General features: G+C 48.1%; 1 protein-coding gene across 3 annotated transcripts in view; it reads left to right on the top strand.

Moving 5' to 3' along the window:
• The window catches only part of SYNPR (synaptoporin), a 396,296-nt gene that overhangs the window by 208,268 nt on the left and 166,708 nt on the right, over positions 1-21,320 (top strand). The window contains exons 1-2 of one of the 3 annotated variants that reach the window (XM_066351447.1): positions 13,095-13,170; positions 13,485-13,541. The exons of 1 other annotated variant lie outside the window; for it this stretch is intronic. In XM_066351447.1, the coding sequence (XP_066207544.1) occupies positions 13,518-13,541 (24 nt within the window). In that variant the 5' untranslated portion in view covers positions 13,095-13,170; positions 13,485-13,517. One more of the 3 variants, XM_066351446.1, reaches the window with a different exon arrangement.

Genomic DNA, 21,320 nt, shown 5'->3' with positions numbered 1-21,320 from the left:
AGATCTTCTACAGGAAATGACAGTTGCCATATTACTCTGTTAGATCGATGGATCTCTACTGTTTTTCACAAAACCTGTGTTCAAGTGCAAACGTGTATGGAAGCCTGGGCTATAGGGTAGCAAACAGCAGAGCGAGTGAGTGCTGTGAAGCAGAGAAGCTTGTGGGCTCCCAGCACCACCTCCCACCTCCTGTGTGTGTCAAGGAGCATTTCCATAGACTTCCTGGTGTTCAGCTTAAGTTATAAGATATTAAAGGTCATTTTTAATTTTTATATTGTATTGAGACTTGAGATGATTGGTCATTTAAATGTGCCATCTATATTTTGGTACGTATGTGTATAAGAATCTTACCCAAATATTTATTTGTTGGTCATATTTTACATTTTAAAAATTGTGAGTTATAATATGTTCACATGTTTGCCTTTATAATTAAGAAACACATCATAGTAATTCAGCATTCAAGAATTCGACAAATATGTAATGAGCATTATTTATGCACCAGACACTGGTAAGTTCCTGCCTTATGCAAAAAAATCAGGAATATTCTAAGACTCTTTTGGACAGGGACCATGCTTATCTTTTTCTCTGCTGTACCCACAGAATTTAGCACATGCCTGGCATATAGTGCACACTCCCTAAACAATTGTTAAACTGAAATGTTAGGCTCAGCAATAATTGTCCTGTCCTGTAGAAAATTGACAAAGTTCTCATGGATTTGAGAACTGTTCCTTCTTATTGAGAACATGGGTCCTCAAGCAGGCTTAAAATTTGAGTCTCCTCTCAGTCAAAATCTTTCTGGGATACTGAGGGAGTTCCTAAAGGCACTCAGTGATCTAAACAACTCAGAACTGGTTTGTGGTGTTTAGTTAGAGCGGGAATGAAGGCAGAATGTTAAGAGCACTTAACAGTTTTGGATTTCTTGCCCGAGGTTCAGGGGATCCTGGATGGACATCCAGGAACCCACATACTGCCCTCACCACATGTCAGAAAGAAGCAACTTTTCAGACTTGCTCTGAGTGGATCAACCAGTGTACTATGAAGATTCAGAAATGCCAGCACACAAAACCATTTTCAACAAATATTTGCTTTAAGTCATGTGCCTCAATGTCTTTTCTATACTCCCTTATATTCCAGTGGGAGAACTGTTATATTTTTCTGAACAGGACATGGATTTTCCTTTCCTTTCTAAAATATGATAAGCTCCTCCCTCTGGAGGAATAAGAGAACCATGTGTTATCTGTACAAAGCAGACAAGTTGACAAAGAGTACTGCTATAAGATTAGAATTATCACTGTTATTATTACATGTCAGATGTTTGCTGTGAATTTGTAATCTGTATGAATTACTTTGCAAGTACCCAATTTTTTAGGTAAAGGCATATGCCAAGAACCTAAGTCATAAGGGATAGAAGTGGGACTCGAACTCACCTGTTTGGATATCCAGGTAGGAAAGAGCTGGCACATTTAAACTCAAATAATTGAGGGAGTATAAAAAGGGGCAGGGTTTAAGTATAGCACAAAGTTGTGGTGCATGTTCAGTACCTTGGGGAAAGTAACTAGAGAAACTGTTATCACCCCAGCCCTGAAGGGTCAAGCTGAAGGAGAGAGAGAGACAGAGAAACTGTATGGAGAAGGCAAGTTCACAGCACTTGTGACCTTTGCAAGAGGGATATAACCAATTTACAGACCCTTTAGGAGATACAAAGAGATCAAATACCCAGACCTCAGTCTCCTCCTACCCTCTGGACCTCCTAGCAGAGTAATTACCACTGCCTGCACCTCCCATTGCGATCCTCCTCGGGGAAGGTGAGTCATTGATGTGGTCTGTGGTCCGTGGTCCGATGTGGTTCATAGTTCTTCCTATTGGGACACAGAGTGGGTGGGAAAGGGGGCCTAGAAGGACAAACAAGAGTTGTCCAGCACCATGTCCACCTAAAAGGGAGTGCCTTCAACCATTCATATTCTGCCTCCAAATGTTTTCATCTATCCCTCATTCAGCAAGTCCTCTTTGCTGGCTGCTCTGTGCACAATAGGAAGCACTTTGCTCAGGGCTGAGGAATGAAATATTATCCTGTGCTTGAAGAGCTTAGACTCATGGTCTCCACTGAATGTGTCTTGAACATTTTGATTTCCTATTTTAACAAACATTTTGTATCCTTTTTCCTCACAGGTGCAGCTAGCTACATTTCCACCCAAAAGTTCTAACACTCCTCAAATCTCATTGCACAGTATTTCTTAGCTTCTCCTGTTTCCAAAAGTGTCTTCTCTATGTTTAGCTTCTTTCAGCCAGCCTTGAATTCTACTGAGCAAGCTAATGATCTAATAAATATTCAAACGATACTGATATTGTTCTATCTCTTGAGGTATTTAAAAAGGCAAAGAGACAGGGTTAGAGAAAAACATTCCTTTTTCTATGAGAGATATATAAGACAAGAGGTCTAGAAACTTCTATCCTGACTCTATATATCCTACTTACTCAAATCAAAATAAACTGTATTTTGCTCCGGCTAGGAACTGTACTCAGGGCAAGGAAGGCACCATTAAAGACTTTAGGCTTGCTCTATAAGTGCACTGAATGTAAGTGCTCTCAGTGTTATACCTTGAAAAGGCTGAAATTGTTTTTGCAGCAAAATGGAAAAACCTTAGCTAACCCCACTGGTAATTTATTAGTGTGACCAGAGTAGCCTTCCTTGTCTTCAATTACTTCCCTTCCCCACATCACGGAAAGATCCTCATGGTGCTGAAATTTTTCTCTCAGTCTTTGCGAAATGCTCAGAGAGCTAAGCCCCCTACTGTTGAACCTCTGAGAAGACAAACCTAAGAGGACCCCTTGTGAGAAGCCACATGTTTAGGAATAGAAGCTGTAAGGGAAAGAAACTATGGGATTTACCAGGAGGAGGTGTGTACACTAAAGGGGAGAAGAGTTTTACAGCTCAGAGGAAAAAAATTTGTTTGAAGTTGTCTGAAGACCATGCCCAGTTGAAAGAGCAGAACTGAAGATCTGACCATATTATAAATTAGCATGGCTAATGAGGGTTTCATAGACTCACAGATTATTTTAATCTACTTAATCTTTTCTATAAATACTCAATTTAAAGAGCACTGTACTTCTATTTTTAATAGTCTAATAATAACAAATGTTATTTTTAAGGCTTAATGCTAATATCACTTTTAAAACAAGAACCATCAAATAATGGCATATTGCTTTATTTCCGTCAGTTCCAATGGGCTGTGGGAGAGCGGCAGCCACCTGTCTGAGTGTCCGGCAGTTCGGAGGATAGAGCAGTTTAAGTAGCGAGCTGACAAGACCATTTCCTTTGCAATGACAAATATACGATCAGGTATTCAAGTATCAAATCTTCTACATGGGCCTACGTGAACTGAACCCTGGGAACCCAAGCTCCTACAAAATATTTGGTCAGTATGATTTACAACAGGAGCTCTCCACTATCTTTGACATGTCCTGCACTTAAATCAATATGATGCAACTTTTCAAGACTGTTCCCTGAACAAGGAAGTGAAAGCAGTCTGTGTCAATTAATATGAACGAATCAGTCACCCTTGCTCACTTGCTCCACATTTCAAGGCTAAGCTCCTTTGATCAACTTAGGTTTCTTTGCCTCTGTTTCAAGCTTAACTTGTTTTCTGTTGATTGATTCTTTCACTCATGAGATGTTAAGCCAAGTGTCCTCTTGAACACTGAAGATAATGGTGTTATGCAAAACAAACAAGAATTCTACTTTCCTAGAGGTTCTCTCCTAGTGAAGGAAGATAAGCAATAATTAAATAAATACATGAATAAGCAAGAATGTATCAGGCAATAAGAAGTGCAAAAACTGCCTGATAGAGCGTCGGACTAGGATGCAAAGACCCAGGTTTGAGACCCTGAGGTTGTCAGCTTGAGCGCGGGCTCATCTGGTTTGAGCAAAACTCACCAGCTTGGACCCAAGGTCGCTGGCTTGAGCAAGGGGTTACTCGATCTGCTGAAGGCCCATGGTCAAGGCACATATGAGAAATCAATCAATGAACAACAAAGGTGCCGCAACAAAGAATTGATGTTTCTCATCTCTCTCTTGTCTGTCTGTCCCTATCTGTCTCTCTCTCTCTGTGTGTCACAAAAAGAAAAAGAGAAGAAGAAGTACAAAAACCATATATCTCACACAATCACCAACAACAACAACTAAACACAAGGTAGTGGGGAAGGGAGTGACTGAACGGGAAAGGGGTTTTGGAGGTCAGGTGGCCTGGGAAGAGCAGACAGTAGCACTGAGAATTGAATGACAAAAAAAGAGACAGTAGGCAATGATTAAGGAAAGCAATGTTCTAGGAAGAAAGAAAAGCAAGTGTAAAGGCATAGAAGGCTAGTGTGGCTGAGGAGAAGGGAGGCAGAGGGCTGGAATTCAATAAAAACAAAAAGGTAGGTGGGAGTCAGCTCATGTCGGCTTGAAGGTGTGGTAAAGAGTTCATACTTTTATCAGCTCAATTTGGGGAAACATAGAGAATGATTTCTAGAGATAAGAGTAGATGCAGGGAGACCTATTGGGGTCAACTGCAGGGTTCCCATGGGAGATGATGGCAGTGGGTGATAGCAGGAACAACATAGAGTATGCTAACGTGTTATCGGGAACCCATGTGAAGCAGAGAAATCTACCCCAACCAGTGTATGCGAATCGAACTAGTCTTAGAACCTTATTTAATCTTTAGAGGTCATTCAGTGGAAACCCTTTCATTTAAATAAACAAGGTGAAAATTAAGACATGGCTCAGGGCCACTGAGCAGACCACTGGCAGTCTAAGCCTGAACCTCACAGGGTATTAAATGAGGTGCCCAAGTCCATAAGGAATGCAGTGGAGCCCGGGCACGGACCTTGTCAGCCTGGCAGCCCCCCTGTCTCCCCCACAGCGCCCGGTCTCTGTGTGTGGATCTGCACAGTGGGGCCCCCCTGTCTCCCCCACAGCGCCCGGTCTCTGTGTGTGGATCTGCACAGTGGGGCCCCTCTGTCTCCCCCACAGCGCCCGGTCTCTGTGTGTGGATCTGCACAGTGGGGCCCCCCTGTCTCCCCCACAGCGCCCGGTCTCTGGGTGTGGATCTGCACAGTGGGGCCCCCCTGTCTCCCCCACAGCGCCCGGTCTCTGTGTGTGGATCTGCACAGTGGGGCCCCTCTGTCTCCCCCACAGCGCCCGGTCTCTGTGTGTGGATCTGCACAGTGGCAGCCCCCCTGTCTCCCCCACAGCGCCCGGTCTCTGTGTGTGGATCTGCACAGTGGGGCCCCTCTGTCTCCCCCACAGCACCCGGTCTCTGTGTGTGGATCTGCACAGTGGGGCCCCCCTGTCTCCCCCACAGCGCCCGGTCTCTGTGTGTGGATCTGCACAGTGGGGCCCCTCTGTCTCCCCCACAGCGCCCGGTCTCTGTGTGTGGATCTGCACAGTGGGTCCCCTCTGTCTCCCCCACAGCGCCCGGTCTCTGTGTGTGGATCTGCACAGTGGGGCCCCCCTGTCTCCCCCACAGCGCCCGGTCTCTGTGTGTGGATCTGCACAGTGGCAGCCCCTCTGTCTCCCCCACAGCGCCCGGTCTCTGTGTGTGGATCTGCACAGTGGGCCCCCCCTGTCTCCCCCACAGCGCCCGGTCTCTGTGTGTGGATCTGCACAGTGGGGCCCCCCTTGTCTCCCCCACAGCGCCCGGTCTCTGTGTGTGGATCTGCACAGTGGCAGCCCCCCTGTCTCCCCCACAGCGCCCGGTCTCTGTGTGTGGATCTGCAGAGTGGGGCCCCTCTGTCTCCCCCACAGCGCCCGGTCTCTGTGTGTGGATCTGCACAGTGGGTCCCCTCTGTCTCCCCCACAGCGCCCGGTCTCTGTGTGTGGATCTGCACAGTGGGTCCCCTCTGTCTCCCCCACAGCGCCCGGTCTCTGTGTGTGGATCTGCACAGTGGGGCCCCCCTGTCTCCCCCACAGCGCCCGGTCTCTGTGTGTGGATCTGCACAGTGGCAGCCCTCCTGTCTCCCCCACAGCGCCCGGTCTCTGTGTGTGGATCTGCACAGTGGCAGCCCTCCTGTCTCCCCCACAGCGCCCGGTCTCTGTGTGTGGATCTGCACAGTGGGTCCCCTCTGTCTCCCCCACAGCGCCCGGTCTCTGTGTGTGGATCTGCACAGTGGGGCCCCCCTGTCTCCCCCACAGCGCCCGGTCTCTGTGTGTGGATCTGCACAGTGGGGCCCCCCTGTCTCCCCCACAGCGCCCGGTCTCTGTGTGTGGATCTGCACAGTGGCAGCCCCTCTGTCTCCCCCACAGCGCCCGGTCTCTGTGTGTGGATCTGCACAGTGGGTCTCCTCTGTCTCCCCCACAGCGCCCGGTCTCTGTGTGTGGATCTGCACAGTGGGGCCCCCCTGTCTCCCCCACAGCGCCCGGTCTCTGTGTGTGGATCTGCACAGTGGGTCTCCTCTGTCTCCCCCACAGCGCCCGGTCTCTGTGTGTGGATCTGCACAGTGGGGCCCCCCTGTCTCCCCCACAGCGCCCGGTCTCTGTGTGTGGATCTGCACAGTGGGGCCCCCCTGTCTCCCCCACAGCGCCCGGTCTCTGTGTGTGGATCTGCACAGTGGGGCCCCTCTGTCTCCCTCACAGCGCCCGGTCTCTGTGTGTGGATCTGCACAGTGGCAGCCCTCCTGTCTCCCCCACAGCGCCCGGTCTCTGTGTGTGGATCTGCACAGTGGGGCCCCCCTGTCTCCCCCACAGCGCCTGGTCTCTGTGTGTGGATCTGCACAGTGGGGCCCCTCTGTCTCCCCCACAGCGCCCGGTCTCTGTGTGTGGATCTGCACAGTGGGGCCCCTCTGTCTCCCTCACAGCGCCCGGTCTCTGTGTGTGGATCTGCACAGTGGGGCCCCTCTGTCTCCCCCACAGCGCCCGGTCTCTGGGTGTGGATCTGCACAGTGGCAGCCCCTCTGTCTCCCCCACAGCGCCCGGTCTCTGTGTGTGGATCTGCACAGTGGCAGCCCCTCTGTCTCCCTCACAGCGCCCGGTCTCTGTGTGTGGATCTGCACAGTGGCAGCCCCTCTGTCTCCCCCACAGCGCCCGGTCTCTGGGTGTGGATCTGCACAGTGGCAGCCCCTCTGTCTCCCTCACAGCTCCCGGTCTCTGTGTGTGGATCTGCACAGTGGGGCCCCTCTGTCTCCCCCACAGCGCCCGGTCTCTGTGTGTGGATCTGCACAGTGGGGCCCCTCTGTCTCCCCCACAGCGCCCGGTCTCTGTGTGTGGATCTGCACAGTGGGGCCCCCCTGTCTCCCCCACAGCGCCCGGTCTCTGTGTGTGGATCTGCACAGTGGGGCCCCCCTGTCTCCCCCACAGCGCCCGGTCTCTGTGTGTGGATCTGCACAGTGGGTCTCCTCTGTCTCCCCCACAGCGCCCGGTCTCTGTGTGTGGATCTGCACAGTGGGGCCCCCCTGTCTCCCCCACAGCGCCCGGTCTCTGTGTGTGGATCTGCACAGTGGGGCCCCTCTGTCTCCCCCACAGCGCCCGGTCTCTGGGTGTGGATCTGCACAGTGGCAGCCCCTCTGTCTCCCCCACAGCGCCCGGTCTCTGTGTGTGGATCTGCACAGTGGCAGCCCCTCTGTCTCCCTCACAGCGCCCGGTCTCTGTGTGTGGATCTGCACAGTGGCAGCCCCTCTGTCTCCCCCACAGCGCCCGGTCTCTGGGTGTGGATCTGCACAGTGGCAGCCCCTCTGTCTCCCTCACAGCTCCCGGTCTCTGTGTGTGGATCTGCACAGTGGGGCCCCTCTGTCTCCCCCACAGCGCCCGGTCTCTGTGTGTGGATCTGCACAGTGGGGCCCCTCTGTCTCCCCCACAGCGCCCGGTCTCTGTGTGTGGATCTGCACAGTGGGGCCCCCCTGTCTCCCCCACAGCGCCCGGTCTCTGTGTGTGGATCTGCACAGTGGGGCCCCTCTGTCTCCCCCACAGCGCCCGGTCTCTGTGTGTGGATCTGCACAGTGGTCCCCCCTGTCTCCCCCACAGCGCCCGGTCTCTGGGTGTGGATCTGCACAGTGGGGCCCCCCTGTCTCCCCCACAGCGCCCGGTCTCTGTGTGTGGATCTGCACAGTGGGTCCCCTCTGTCTCCCCCACAGCGCCCGGTCTCTGTGTGTGGATCTGCACAGTGGGGCCCCCCTGTCTCCCCCACAGCGCCCGGTCTCTGGGTGTGGATCTGCACAGTGGCAGCCCTCCTGTCTCCCCCACAGCGCCCGGTCTCTGTGTGTGGATCTGCACAGTGGCAGCCCCTCTGTCTCCCTCACAGCTCCCGGTCTCTGTGTGTGGATCTGCACAGTGGGGCCCTTCTGTCTCCCCCACAGCGCCCGGTCTCTGTGTGTGGATCTGCACAGTGGGTCCCCTCTGTCTCCCCCACAGCGCCCGGTCTCTGTGTGTGGATCTGCACAGTGGGCCCCCCTGTCTCCCCCACAGCGCCCGGTCTCTGGGTGTGGATCTGCACAGTGGGTCCCCTCTGTCTCCCCCACAGCGCCCGGTCTCTGTGTGTGGATCTGCACAGTGGGTCCCCTCTGTCTCCCCCACAGCGCCCGGTCTCTGTGTGTGGATCTGCACAGTGGGTCCCCTCTGTCTCCCCCACAGCGCCCGGTCTCTGTGTGTGGATCTGCACAGTGGGTCCCCTCTGTCTCCCCCACAGCGCCCGGTCTCTGTGTGTGGATCTGCACAGTGGGTCCCCTCTGTCTCCCCCACAGCGCCCGGTCTCTGTGTGTGGATCTGCACAGTGGGGCCCCCCTGTCTCCCCCACAGCGCCCGGTCTCTGTGTGTGGATCTGCACAGTGGGTCCCCTCTGTCTCCCCCACAGCGCCCGGTCTCTGTGTGTGGATCTGCACAGTGGGGCCCCCCTGTCTCCCCCACAGCGCCCGGTCTCTGTGTGTGGATCTGCACAGTGGGGCCCTTCTGTCTCCCCCACAGCGCCCGGTCTCTGTGTGTGGATCTGCACAGTGGGGCCCCCCTGTCTCCCCCACAGCGCCCGGTCTCTGGGTGTGGATCTGCACAGTGGGTCCCCTCTGTCTCCCCCACAGCGCCCGGTCTCTGTGTGTGGATCTGCACAGTGGGGCCCCCCTGTCTCCCCCACAGCGCCCGGTCTCTGTGTGTGGATCTGCACAGTGGGGCCCCCCTGTCTCCCCCACAGTGCCCGGTCTCTGTGTGTGGATCTGCACAGTGGGGCCCCCCTGTCTCCCCCACAGCGCCCGGTCTCTGTGTGTGGATCTGCACAGTGGGGCCCCCCTGTCTCCCCCACAGCGCCCGGTCTCTGGGTGTGGATCTGCACAGTGGGGCCCCTCTGTCTCCCCCACAGCGCCCGGTCTCTGTGTGTGGATCTGCACAGTGGGGCCCCCCTGTCTCCCCCACAGCGCCCGGTCTCTGTGTGTGGATCTGCACAGTGGGGCCCCCCTGTCTCCCCCACAGCGCCCGGTCTCTGTGTGTGGATCTGCACAGTGGGGCCCCCCTGTCTCCCCCACAGCGCCCGGTCTCTGTGTGTGGATCTGCACAGTGGGGCCCCCCTGTCTCCCCCACAGCGCCCGGTCTCTGTGTGTGGATCTGCACAGTGGGGCCCCCCTGTCTCCCTCACAGCGCCCGGTCTCTGTGTGTGGATCTGCACAGTGGGGCCCCCCTGTCTCCCCCACAGCGCCCGGTCTCTGTGTGTGGATCTGCACAGTGGGTCCCCTCTGTCTCCCTCACAGCTCCCGGTCTCTGTGTGTGGATCTGCACAGTGGGTCCCCTCTGTCTCCCCCACAGCGCCCGGTCTCTGTGTGTGGATCTGCACAGTGGGTCCCCTCTGTCTCCCTCACAGCTCCCGGTCTCTGTGTGTGGATCTGCACAGTGGGGCCCTTCTGTCTCCCCCACAGCGCCCGGTCTCTGTGTGTGGATCTGCACAGTGGCAGCCCCTCTGTCTCCCTCACAGCGCCCGGTCTCTGTGTGTGGATCTGCACAGTGGCAGCCCCTCTGTCTCCCCCACAGCGCCCGGTCTCTGTGTGTGGATCTGCACAGTGGGTCCCCTCTGTCTCCCCCACAGCGCCCGGTCTCTGTGTGTGGATCTGCACAGTGGGGCCCCCCTGTCTCCCCCACAGCGCCCGGTCTCTGTGTGTGGATCTGCACAGTGGGGCCCCTCTGTCTCCCCCACAGCGCCCGGTCTCTGTGTGTGGATCTGCACAGTGGGGCCCCCCTGTCTCCCCCACAGCGCCCGGTCTCTGTGTGTGGATCTGCACAGTGGCAGCCCCTCTCTCTCCCCCACAGCGCCTGGTCTCTGTGTGTGGATCTGCACAGTGGGTCCCCTCTGTCTCCCCCACAGCGCCCGGTCTCTGTGTGTGGATCTGCACAGTGGGGCCCCTCTGTCTCCCCCACAGCTCCCGGTCTCTGTGTGTGGATCTGCACAGTGGGGCCAAGTCCATAAGGAATGCAGTGGAGCCCGGGCACGGGCCTTGTCAGACTGGCAGCCCCCCTGTCTCCCTCACAGCTCCCGGTCTCTGTGTGTGGATCTGCACAGTGGGAAGAGCTGTCAAGTTATGGCAGGGTCTGTGTGTCTATTGGAGATAACTCATGTGACATCTTGAGCAGAGTGGGCAACAGCTTGGAGCCTGGCATCCAGCTAAGTTCAAGTCTTGGTTTTTCCCATTATCGACAAGGTACCTTTGGACAAGTTTCTTCACTCTTCAGGCCTTGGTTACATTGTTTTAGTTTTGTGAGACCCAAGTAAGGTAGTTCACTTAAACAAACAAACAAACAAACAAAAAAAACCCACTTAGAATAGTACCTGGCATGGAGCAAGTATTCAAGAAATGTTCTCTATTATTATGTGGAAGACAAGACCTTTTTTCTTTTACTTGAAATGGGGCTCTTAATATTCAAGACTGATGAGAATGACTCACTCTTCACCCTGAAGAAACTATTAATATGGTTCTGTGCTCTGGGTGCGGGGCTGGGACAGTGACCTTTTCAACTCTGCCCTGACACAGCTCCTGATCCTTACCAGCCACTGGGCAAGAACTGTGGCCTTCTGCAAGGGGGTATCAGTCAGTCCTTCATTCATTTATTCAACCAATGCTTACTGAGTTCAACTAGGTGCCTGGTGATCTAAGCCTTTTTCCCCTGCTTTAACTGTGTTTGTTCACTTGCTTAATTTACTTCCTTGAGTAACTTCTCTCACTGAAATGCAGTGATTTTTCAAGTGGCAGGTGAGGGTGGCAGTAGGGGTGGTTGGAATAAGGTTCCTATCAGAATTTTCTTAAGGCCACAGGGTATAAACGGTTGGAAGCTTTCATAAGGACCCTGAGGGTTATGTGTGAGGAACAAGCAGATTAGAGGAGGAGGAAAGGGGGAGGGGGAGGGGGAAGGGCAGCTGAGGAGGGAGCCCAGGTTGCTGTGTGTAGTGTGTCATTGAAAGCACTGCCTAGTCATCTGTGTTTTGTTCCCCACACCTCCCCATCAACAGCTCTAAGAGATGTTAGTAAGCTCATTTTACAGAGGACAAACTAAGGTTCAGAGACCTTAAGGGACTTTGCAAGTCACATGGCTACTAAGTGAAGAGCCACGTGGGACCCCAGGTTGTCTGACTCATCATGTTTTGTTTATTTGTTTGGTCCACTGACCTCCCACGCCCTTCAGCTCCATTGAGTCATTACTAGATGGATGAAGATGGATGAAAGGGATAAGGGAGATGATGGTGATGAGAATGGTTGGTGTGGTGTGTGTGTGTGCATGTTAGAGACAGAGATAGGGACCCAAAAACAGACTCAGGGCCGATTCTGAATTAATCATTACAAATAAAGAATCATGGCCAGCCAAGGTGAACTTTCAGCTGGGCCATAACAGCTGCCCAGGGGACAGAACAGACGCCCCGAACCCACCCAACACTACAGTGTGTCCGTAAGGTCATGGTGCACTTCTGACGGGTCACAGGAGAGCAACAAAGAGGATAGAAATGTGAAATCTGCACCAAATAAAAGGAAAACTCTCCCAGTTTCATACCTATTCAGTGCAGTTTGATGTGGTTCACGCACAGATTTTTGAGGGCTCCTTAGGTAGCTATCCCGTATAGCCTCTACAGACTCGTCACTGACTGATGGCCTACCAGAACGGGGTTTCTCCACCAAACTGCCAGTTTCCTTCAACTGCTTATCCCACCGAGTCATGTTATTCTTATGTGGTGGCACTTTGTTATAAATGCGCCAATATTCACGTTGCACTTTGGTCACGGATTCAAATTTAGTGAGCCACAGAACACACTGAACTTTCCTCTGTACCGTCCACATCTCGACTGGCATGGCCGTGGGCTGCTCCGCTGTATACACAGTGTTACGTCATCATCTGCACATGCGCACATGCTGCCACATCATCCTACAGAAACTGGGAGGGTTTTCCTTTTATTTGGTGCAGATTTCACATTTCTATCGTCTTTTGTTGCTTTCCTGTGACCGGTCAAAAGGGCACCATGACTTTACGGACACATTGTATTCCTGCTCCCGGAAGTCTTGAAGAGGGGCCCTGGGGGAAAGAGGCACACAGTTTCCTCCCAGCTTTGCTGTGATACCAGGAGCTGAGAAACCACCCCTAGAAAGCCAGTGTGAGGAGAGCACTAGCCTGTAGGCAGCTTCTCCAGGAATTTGGTATCAATGCCTCAAAAACAGGTGGCCTCCAGATGCCACGATTTCAACTCCTTACGGAGGAGGCCCGTTTGCAGCAGACCCAGGTCCCATGAAACCCTTGAAATCTTTTCAATGTTAAGATTTTGCAAGAGAAGGCGTTAAGTAACATTCCTGCAGCAAATGAGCAAGCAAGTTATAATTTGCTCTTTCCACAATTGCCAGAACCCCAATCACCCATCTTCCCTTAAATCACCCTAATGATTATGTAGAGCTTCTCACAGATTTCCCAAATGGGGATCAGGCAGAACACCCAGGCGTCTCCATAAGCACAAGGGCAATTATTTTAACAAACATATCAACATTTACCTAATCTATGCAAATCTATGCCTAAGGATTCGGTAAATCCATCACTTCCCACCCACACTTCCAACACACAGAACCTTGGCTCCTTTTTTTTTCTCCCAGTTTGTTTTTAAGTACTGTGTTTGAGGGAGGAAGGGGCTCAGGAGGAACAGGGGAGCTGGGCTTTCTTCCTGACGCAGCCTGCTGCGCAGAGCAGTCCCCACGGTGAGCAGAGAGCCCAGGGTGGGTGCTCCAGGGACGGTAGCCACCTCCCCGCAAGCAGGCAGCGTGTCCCCAGAGGGAGGTATCAGGTTGCTGCACTTGGGCTGCGAGTTGTCACTGTCTAATAATATGACCGCTCTGCCATCTCTCTGCAAATAAGGCAGAAGCTGCTACCTGATTGGTATAACATCTCACTTTCCCTCCTCATTGATTTTCCTGTTCCCCTCCTTTGCTTCATAAAAAAGAGGGACAAGTGGCTGGTGCTGTGGACAGAGAAGCTTTATTTTTAGTATGAGACAACCTCTATCTTCTTTCAGGAGAGGGAAGTTGGATTATCAATTCTTTTGTAAATGTGTATGGTGATATTTGCTCCGGTAAGTTCTTATCTCTCTTGGTTTACAGTTGGCTGGGTGTGTGTGTGCGTGTGTGTGTGTGTGTGTGTGTGTGTGCGCGCGCGTGCATATCTGTGTTTGTGTGTGTCTCATAGATACAGTGACTTTTCTTCCCAATATAATTTTTGAATCTTTGCTGATATCTTTTGTTTACTTTGCTTTCTTTTATTCATTTGTTTAAACTGAAGAGGCTGTGCTGTGTGATGGTGTGATGCTTGCCTTAGTTGTTAAAGAATGTGATAGTTTTCTTTTAATATAGTAAGGAAACTAAGCAAACTTATATTTGGCTTTATAAAAATTTACTGTCATTTTATAACACCTTCCTTTGGAGAGTTTAATGACCAGAGTATATTCATTGTGCTACATCCTGCTTACTGTTTTAATTAAAGTTTCTTCATCAGTGTCAGAGCAAGAATTTCTTAAACTCTATAGGCAGCTATCAAGTATTGTGTGCGGTGCCGACAGGGGTGTGCTAATTTCATAAGGTCTCATCCCAAGGGAGGGTGGATGAGATGGGTCTTCTCTAAGATTGGGTGCATGCACCTTTAAAAGAACTGAATTTATGAACAGTGTTCAGATCATTAAAGTCAATCTCTAGCATTTCGTGAAAAGATGTATTCACAAGTGGCTGTCGCCTCTCTTTTGTATTTCTTTGTATTTGTGCCTCCCTCTGTCATATGCCCAGCCCTGGCTCTAGTGTTTCTGTATTGGAAGCTAATTAAGAGAAAAGTTGCTGTTAGTAAATGCAAAATAGTGCAAATATAGTCATATTTGCTAGTAATGACTTTTAAATGCATTACCTGGTTAACTGCTTTTTGGTCTTTTTTTCTAGACAGTATTAGTGTCTGAGTTCTTTGTTGTTAATCCAGATGTCTGGGGAAAAATCTATTAATAAAATTATCCTAAACAGGGAGGATATGATGATTAAGTAATTGCTCTAATGGAAACAAACTGGTACTTAATCTTCTCTTTTTGTTGTTACAATATCAACAAATCTGCCTAGTCTTTTTCATGGTGAAGTAAACTAGAAAATGTATATTATATATTTATTTATCAGAAAAGTTGAAGGCTTCATTGAATGAGAAGCAGGAGGCCTGACTATATTTTTTCAGACATTTTGAAAGGAAAGTTGGGAATATCACACATGCCCAGACCTCCCAGGCACAGAACCCTTTTCAGAACAGCAGTGTCGGCTCTGAGTGCTGCAATGCTCCCTTGGTCCTGCCGTCCGCACCCCTTCGGGCACTGCGCCTTCACACATTCCCTGCACGCTGGAATGAAACTTTTCATTCTGACAAACAGAATTTTGAATTTTGATTAATCTATTTCAGCCTCAAAAATAGACAAATCCTCCAAAGCCACATGAACTTATTATATTGCCTCATTCTGGTCACAATACGCATGTTTCTAATAACAGCCTTAGATGTCATAAACCCTCCCAGGCACAAAGAGTTCCTTAGCAGATAGTTTGTTGAGGAAAAAAGAACAACAAATAAAACTTTTATCATTTAGCTGTTGGCAATTACTTCAGAATAAACTCAACAGCACTAAAGCATCCCTCTAGCTCCCCAACATCCCTTGATGTTTTTGTCATGATTCTTCTCTCATGGCCCTTGTAACAGGTTGTGTTCAGAATCCCTAGGGAGTTTATGATCATCTGAAACTCTTCAGTAACATGAGTTAATGAAGATGTGAGGAGGATGACATCGTGTGGGTGGCAGCATCGGCTCTCCCCTCCAGGTAGCCTACTTACAAGAGTGTTCAGGCTCCAAGTGTGTTCAGACCCAGTGACACAGGAAGCACAATGGGACATTTGTATCTTAAAAAGGTTAGGATGTTTAGTTTGACTTAGACTGAGTGTGCACGGCAGTCTTTAAAAGTGTCACTTTGGAAAAGTCCAGAACACCATAACTAAAAAACTGTTATAATCTATTCCAAGAAGTAAAATTCTGCGCCATGTTGGGCAGAATAATAAAGGGAATTTTTATTTCATGATGAAATCATTCATTATTTTTAGCAAATGAACACAGCAATGGTGTTATTCATATAGAAAGGACCAACTATGTGGATGGCACCATTTTAAGCATTTAACATGGCTTACTTCCTTTAGTCTTCACAACCATTCCACGAGGGAGAAGATGTTACCTCCCCAGTTTACAGCTGAGAAAATGGAGACCTAGGGCAAGTCTGTAACATGCTTGTACACTGTAACAGGCCACACAGTGATGTCAGGGGAACTCCTCCAGACAGGCTCCTTCCAGAGCCATGCCTTCTACATCGCCCCTCTGTCAGAGAGTCAGTCCCACGGTGCAGTACAACCAACTCCCAGACTGCATTGGTACCAGGGCCTGGCAATAACACACCAGAATGTCATTAGTTTTTCTCCCTTCTGATACAACATAACCTCCTTCTTCTCACACTGTGCTTTCATGACACCAAGCTAATTATGTGTTTGAAAGTGGAGAGTGCATATTTTATTTCCACTTAACTTGTGCAGCTACAAAGATATGTATATGACCAAAGGGAGCAGCCTGGGGACAGACATATGCAGAAGTGGCTAAGTGAAGGTAACTTCTTCAGGTGATGAAAGAAATCCGTCCCTTTAACTTCCAATGGTTTGAACATAGAGTAAAAATAAGAGGTGACAATAACTTAGAAATATCTCTGTCTCAAGATACCCAGTTTGTCATTTGCTATAAAATAGAAAAAGCAGTTGCAACTGAATTGATGTATTTGTGGCAAACTATAGAATTTCTATCTTTCTTTTACTCCCCCCAGCCTGATTTCTTCCCCTCTCTGACTAGCTGGAAAGGACTGAGGTGCCACTGCAGGTAGAACGGTGGGAACACCTACACCACCTGGGTAATTAAAAAATGAGCACAGCTGCCAATGAGCATGCTGAGAAGCATGACAAAGTGAAAATTCAGAGTCCCCAAATGCATTCTTCTGCACCTGAGCTCTGAGCTCCCCATCTGAAATCCATTTAAGGGAATAAAATTCAGATGAGTCTTATGGAGGGAAAATGCAACTGAAATAGAATCAATATGTTTGAAATTTCTCACAGTTATGAGGTGAGAGAGAAAGGATTGTGAGTGATGAAAATGTTGCTGGAATTTAGCTCAGGACACCCTTGCTCCATATCACTAAACACCAGAGGGAATTAAAAGAACAAATGAACAAACAAACAAAAACAGCCCACCACAAATTGGGAGCATTAAGAGGCAAGTTTAGAAGTGTTTACACAGTACTGATTTATTGCTGTGATCCTTTCTGTCCAGTAAGCAATAGCTTTTGAGCCTACCTGGGATAGACATCAGTTGATTCAGAAAAGTTCAAAGCACACTACACAATGACATGTTTCCAAAATGGTAGTCATGTTTGTCTGAGTCAAGACTAATAACTTACTAATTCTCTGTTACCTTTTTTTTTCTTGCTCTTACAAAAATAATTGGGTGATTTAATCAGAAAATATGATAATAGAGCTAGTCAGGATAAAAGAATTTAAATCAATTTGCTTTTTCCATCAACATTTTATGAGATTTCTAAAGCTACTGAGTCATAAAATAAACACTTTGACTTTAATGAAATATGTTGTGCTCAGTCAGCCACAGTGCTCATCAAATACAGGCTATCCCTTAAAACTTAAGTTAGAGACAATTTTATAAAGGATATCATATTTCAGTCTCCACCTACAAGATACAAGTTTCTTCAGAGAGGCGACTAGATCCAAAATAAGTAGCAGTAGAGATTGTACTTCGTCTTACCTATGTTTCCTTCTGCCTTTTCTTTGGCTGTGGCTGTGGATATTTAAACATGTACTAAGTATGAAGAAAGCAGCTGGTGTTAAGACATAATGCGTGTTGGACTAGTCTTGAATCTGTTAGCAAACATTCTCAGCTGGCACACAAATGGAGCCAGTGGTCCTGTTTTTTAGACTTGTATAAGAAAATGGAATCTGAGGATTTGAGTCTGGAATGGGCACATGAAGTATCAACTCCTCTATAAAAGGCTCTTGGTCATTGGTGTGTCTTTAAATGTTTAAAGGTAAGGGATGAGTTGAAAATGGAAACACCCCAGTCTCTCTACTCTGTAGACAAATGAATCTGCATAATTAATTCATTTTACAGTGATCTTTTTTTAACACAGATTTAGCCAAAAGAGCTAGTGGAAAATTGTTTTGGAGCCACTTCAAACACATTCCACCACAGTTTCTGTAAGGCAATATCTGTGTATAGTCACATCATTACAGTCCTTTGGGGGACTGATGTATTGAGCATAGAAAGACTCCCATTGATAGTCCCCCTGTGACTTCTTTAGTCCTGTTTACAAAATCTATAATTCCATCCAAATTATCTATCATACATTGTCTCAGTGTAAAATTTCTGACAAAGATATGGCAAACATTTTAGACATTTTATTTCTGGTAAAATGGGACATTTAAGAATGTTGTATAGAATATAAATTGTTACTGCAGGACTTTAATTTACTATACTTACATCTACCTCCCAATGATGAACCCCTATGTCTTTATCTGACTTTGGATCTCCATAAGGGAAGAAAATGTATATAGTTTTTCAAAACTTTTGGCATTCAAATTGTCTTCTTATGAAATTGAATGGTTGATACAAAAAACCATTTTATTGGAGCTGCATTTGAGAAAAGGGTTAGAGCATTGACTTCACCAAGTTATCCTTTTATTCATCAAATATTTAAAGATGTCTACCACATGCTTGGCACCATGCTAGGCATGGGAGCTGTAGTGATGAAGAGATAATATCTGCACTCCTAGAGCTAAGTGCCTTCATATTACATTTTCTCACCTAAACCAGTTTCTATTTCATAGCTGGGGATGTGTCTTTGTAAAAACATAACTGAACTGCTCTCATAAGACATTTTCAGGAAATCTGTGCTTTTGGTCTTACCTGTTCATGCTCAGTGAGGGAATAAGAGTAAACCCATTTATTTGCTGTGATTACTGTCTGGCTGAAATAGAGTAGTTTGAAGAGGAGGTACTGCAAGAGATCTTGTAGTGCTTGTGTCTTATTGTTGCTCCTAGGCATTCTCAGATTTGATAGGCTAATCTCATTCTTGCTGGATATTGGATGAAGAAAGAAAGTAAAGATGTTTCAACCAAAAGAAAAGAGGATAGAAGAGTAAACTGATGGGACTTCAGATTTTCACTGGCAGTCTGAATTCACTCCAGCTCACATTATCTGATTCTTCGTGGGCATTCATTCATTCACTCTTCCATTTATTTAACAAACATATATGTTGGGTGTCTACTTTACTGCAAGTATAGTTTTAAATGCTAGGACACAAGAATACACAAAATATACTAGTTTCTGAACTCATGGAACTTCTAATAGCCTAGGAACTTTCAACCTTGACACTATTACAATGTTGGGCCAGATTAATTCATTGACATAGGGGACTATTTTATGTGCAGAGGATGTTTAGCAGCATACCTGCCTCTACCCACTAGATGTCAGTAGCAATCTCCCCCCAAGTTATTAAAACCCAAATTCTCTCCACACAATGCCAGATAATGCCTAGATTAGAACTATTGTGAGAAATATAGTAATATTCCAAGGAGCAGAAATAAAGTAAACTTGAGGGGCACTCCGTAAGATGAGTTGATCATAGGGAATTGCTTTCCCATACTGCATTTTTTATTACAGTTGCTCTTGGAAATTACAGTTGGAAATGAAGGCAGGGTAGCAGTGGATGGAGACCAGGGCATAGGAAGTCCACAGACTAGACTCTTTCGTCAGTATATATTAGCTGGATGATTTTGGACAGTCCTCTTACACTCTTAGATTTTCCTCAATAGTTCAGGGAATATATAACAATACCTTGCCCTGGAGATGAGTCTAGTAGAGTGGCTAGAACACAGGTTTTTATGTCAGCCTCGCAGCAGAAAACAGAAGACACACTCAAACTGTATGACCTCTTGCTGGTGTCTATAAAACATTAAAACTTAATTTCCATAATTCAGAAAATTGAAGCCCTGGGAGATGAGTTGAGTTTCCCAAGTCCTTGTGGGGAATTCAATATAGAAGAAAGGCAAAAGCGGGGCTCAATGTTCTTCCAGCCCCACGAGCTGAGTAATTACTTCAAATGGAGGAAGGCCAACTTATAGATATAGCATATATCAGAAATGTACATGTTCTGGGCTATTACCAGGTGTGCAGGTGCCTAAAATAGGTTGCTTCTTAATTGGGTGCATGTAAGAATCTTTGGTGTTAGTTTAACCAAATTTCAGTCTCATTAGAAGTTACAGGGACACAAGGTTCCTGATGGCTATTGGAAGAGTGGTAGACATGAAGAACATGTCAGAGGCAGGTGGGTGCTCATCACACATGCCTCTGAGCTTGGATCGATGCAGGGCTTTCCTGGGAGAGAGGCTCACACTGTACTCCCCATGGTCTTCTGGTGATCGGAGAAAAGCTGCATGCAACTATTTCAACCCTTGGTGCATTTGCCAAGATAAAGGCCTTCCAAGCATATTGCTCTGGCAGAATGCCCACTGGAAACTGTATTGTCTTGGAGAACTGAGACAAATTCTTGGAGAATGAGAGAAAATAGGTCCAAACCCTGGCTCTGCCACTTACAAGTAAAAAATAAACAATCATTTGCCTTCTCTCAGTCTCAGTCTCATAACCTGTGAAATGGAAACAAAAAGTCCCTATCCCAAAATTACAGAAAGGATTGCTGTCATTGCCAAGAGGGAAAACCTTCTAGAAACCATGTGGATGTAGACAACAGTATCATTATCTCCTTCCCTCTGGAGTCAAAGTCCATTCAGCTATCACTTTTTATCCTGTGCACTTGATGAGGCCATGAGGTTAGAAGAAATGTTTTCCCATCTACCAGGAAAATGACTGTCGTTATGAGATGGGTCTAAAGTAATCTGGAAATGCTTTGATGGGTAATTCCATCTCAAGGGGAATTTAGTCAGTATTATAAATTTCAGAAACAGAGTATCATCACTGAAGAGCAACTGTAATAAAAAATGCAGTATGGAAAAGCAATTCCCTATGATCAACTCATCTTACGGAGTGCCCCTCAAGTTTGCTGTATTTCTGCTCCTTGGAACCCTTCCCTCCCCATCTGCCCGGCACAATCGATTTGCTGTGGTGGGGGCTGGGATGGGGCGTTAACATGACTTCTGACCTCAGCCAATCAAGTTCTAAAACTGTGTGACCTTAACCTTCTCCTCTCTCCTGCACGATCCAGGAAGCTCCCCAGAGGTATTGACAAATGGTGATTTTCCCCTCCTTGAGGACTGCAGCTTGGGAAGAGCCCCTCTCTGCCTGCCCTGAACCCTCATTAGCCTGGTGCAGGAAATTCACAGGTTTCTCGTTTCCCATGTTTTATTTACCTCCAAACATTTCCTGACACATCTGTTCAGAGACTGGGTTAGTACATATTTTTCTCAAGACCATTCTCAGCTGGGAGTCCTCTGCCAGCGTCAGCTCTCCCCTTCTCTCTGATGGTATTTACACATCCTTCTCCTCTGAGGAATTTGGGAGATGATCCCTCGAACTCCTCTTAGACCTGATAGTTTCCCGACATAATTTTTACTCCCTTTCACTGACTCAACTCTCTAAGAGAGTGTTTCTCCAACATTTTTTCCCTAAAGATCTCTTTGTAGGGCAGGAATGTTTTCTCATTCAGTTAGTCATTGATTTGTTCATGTGTTCATTCATCCGTACTTTCTACTGTGTTATTGAGCAGCAGCAAGATCCCAGGCCCTGTGTA

The sequence above is a fragment of the Saccopteryx leptura genome, chromosome 10, assembly GCF_036850995.1.
Source record: "Saccopteryx leptura isolate mSacLep1 chromosome 10, mSacLep1_pri_phased_curated, whole genome shotgun sequence".
NCBI classification, from domain to species: Eukaryota; Metazoa; Chordata; class Mammalia; order Chiroptera; family Emballonuridae; genus Saccopteryx; species Saccopteryx leptura.
The sequence above is the reverse complement of the archived record's forward strand: the minus strand, read 5'-3'. Positions and strand labels throughout refer to the sequence as shown.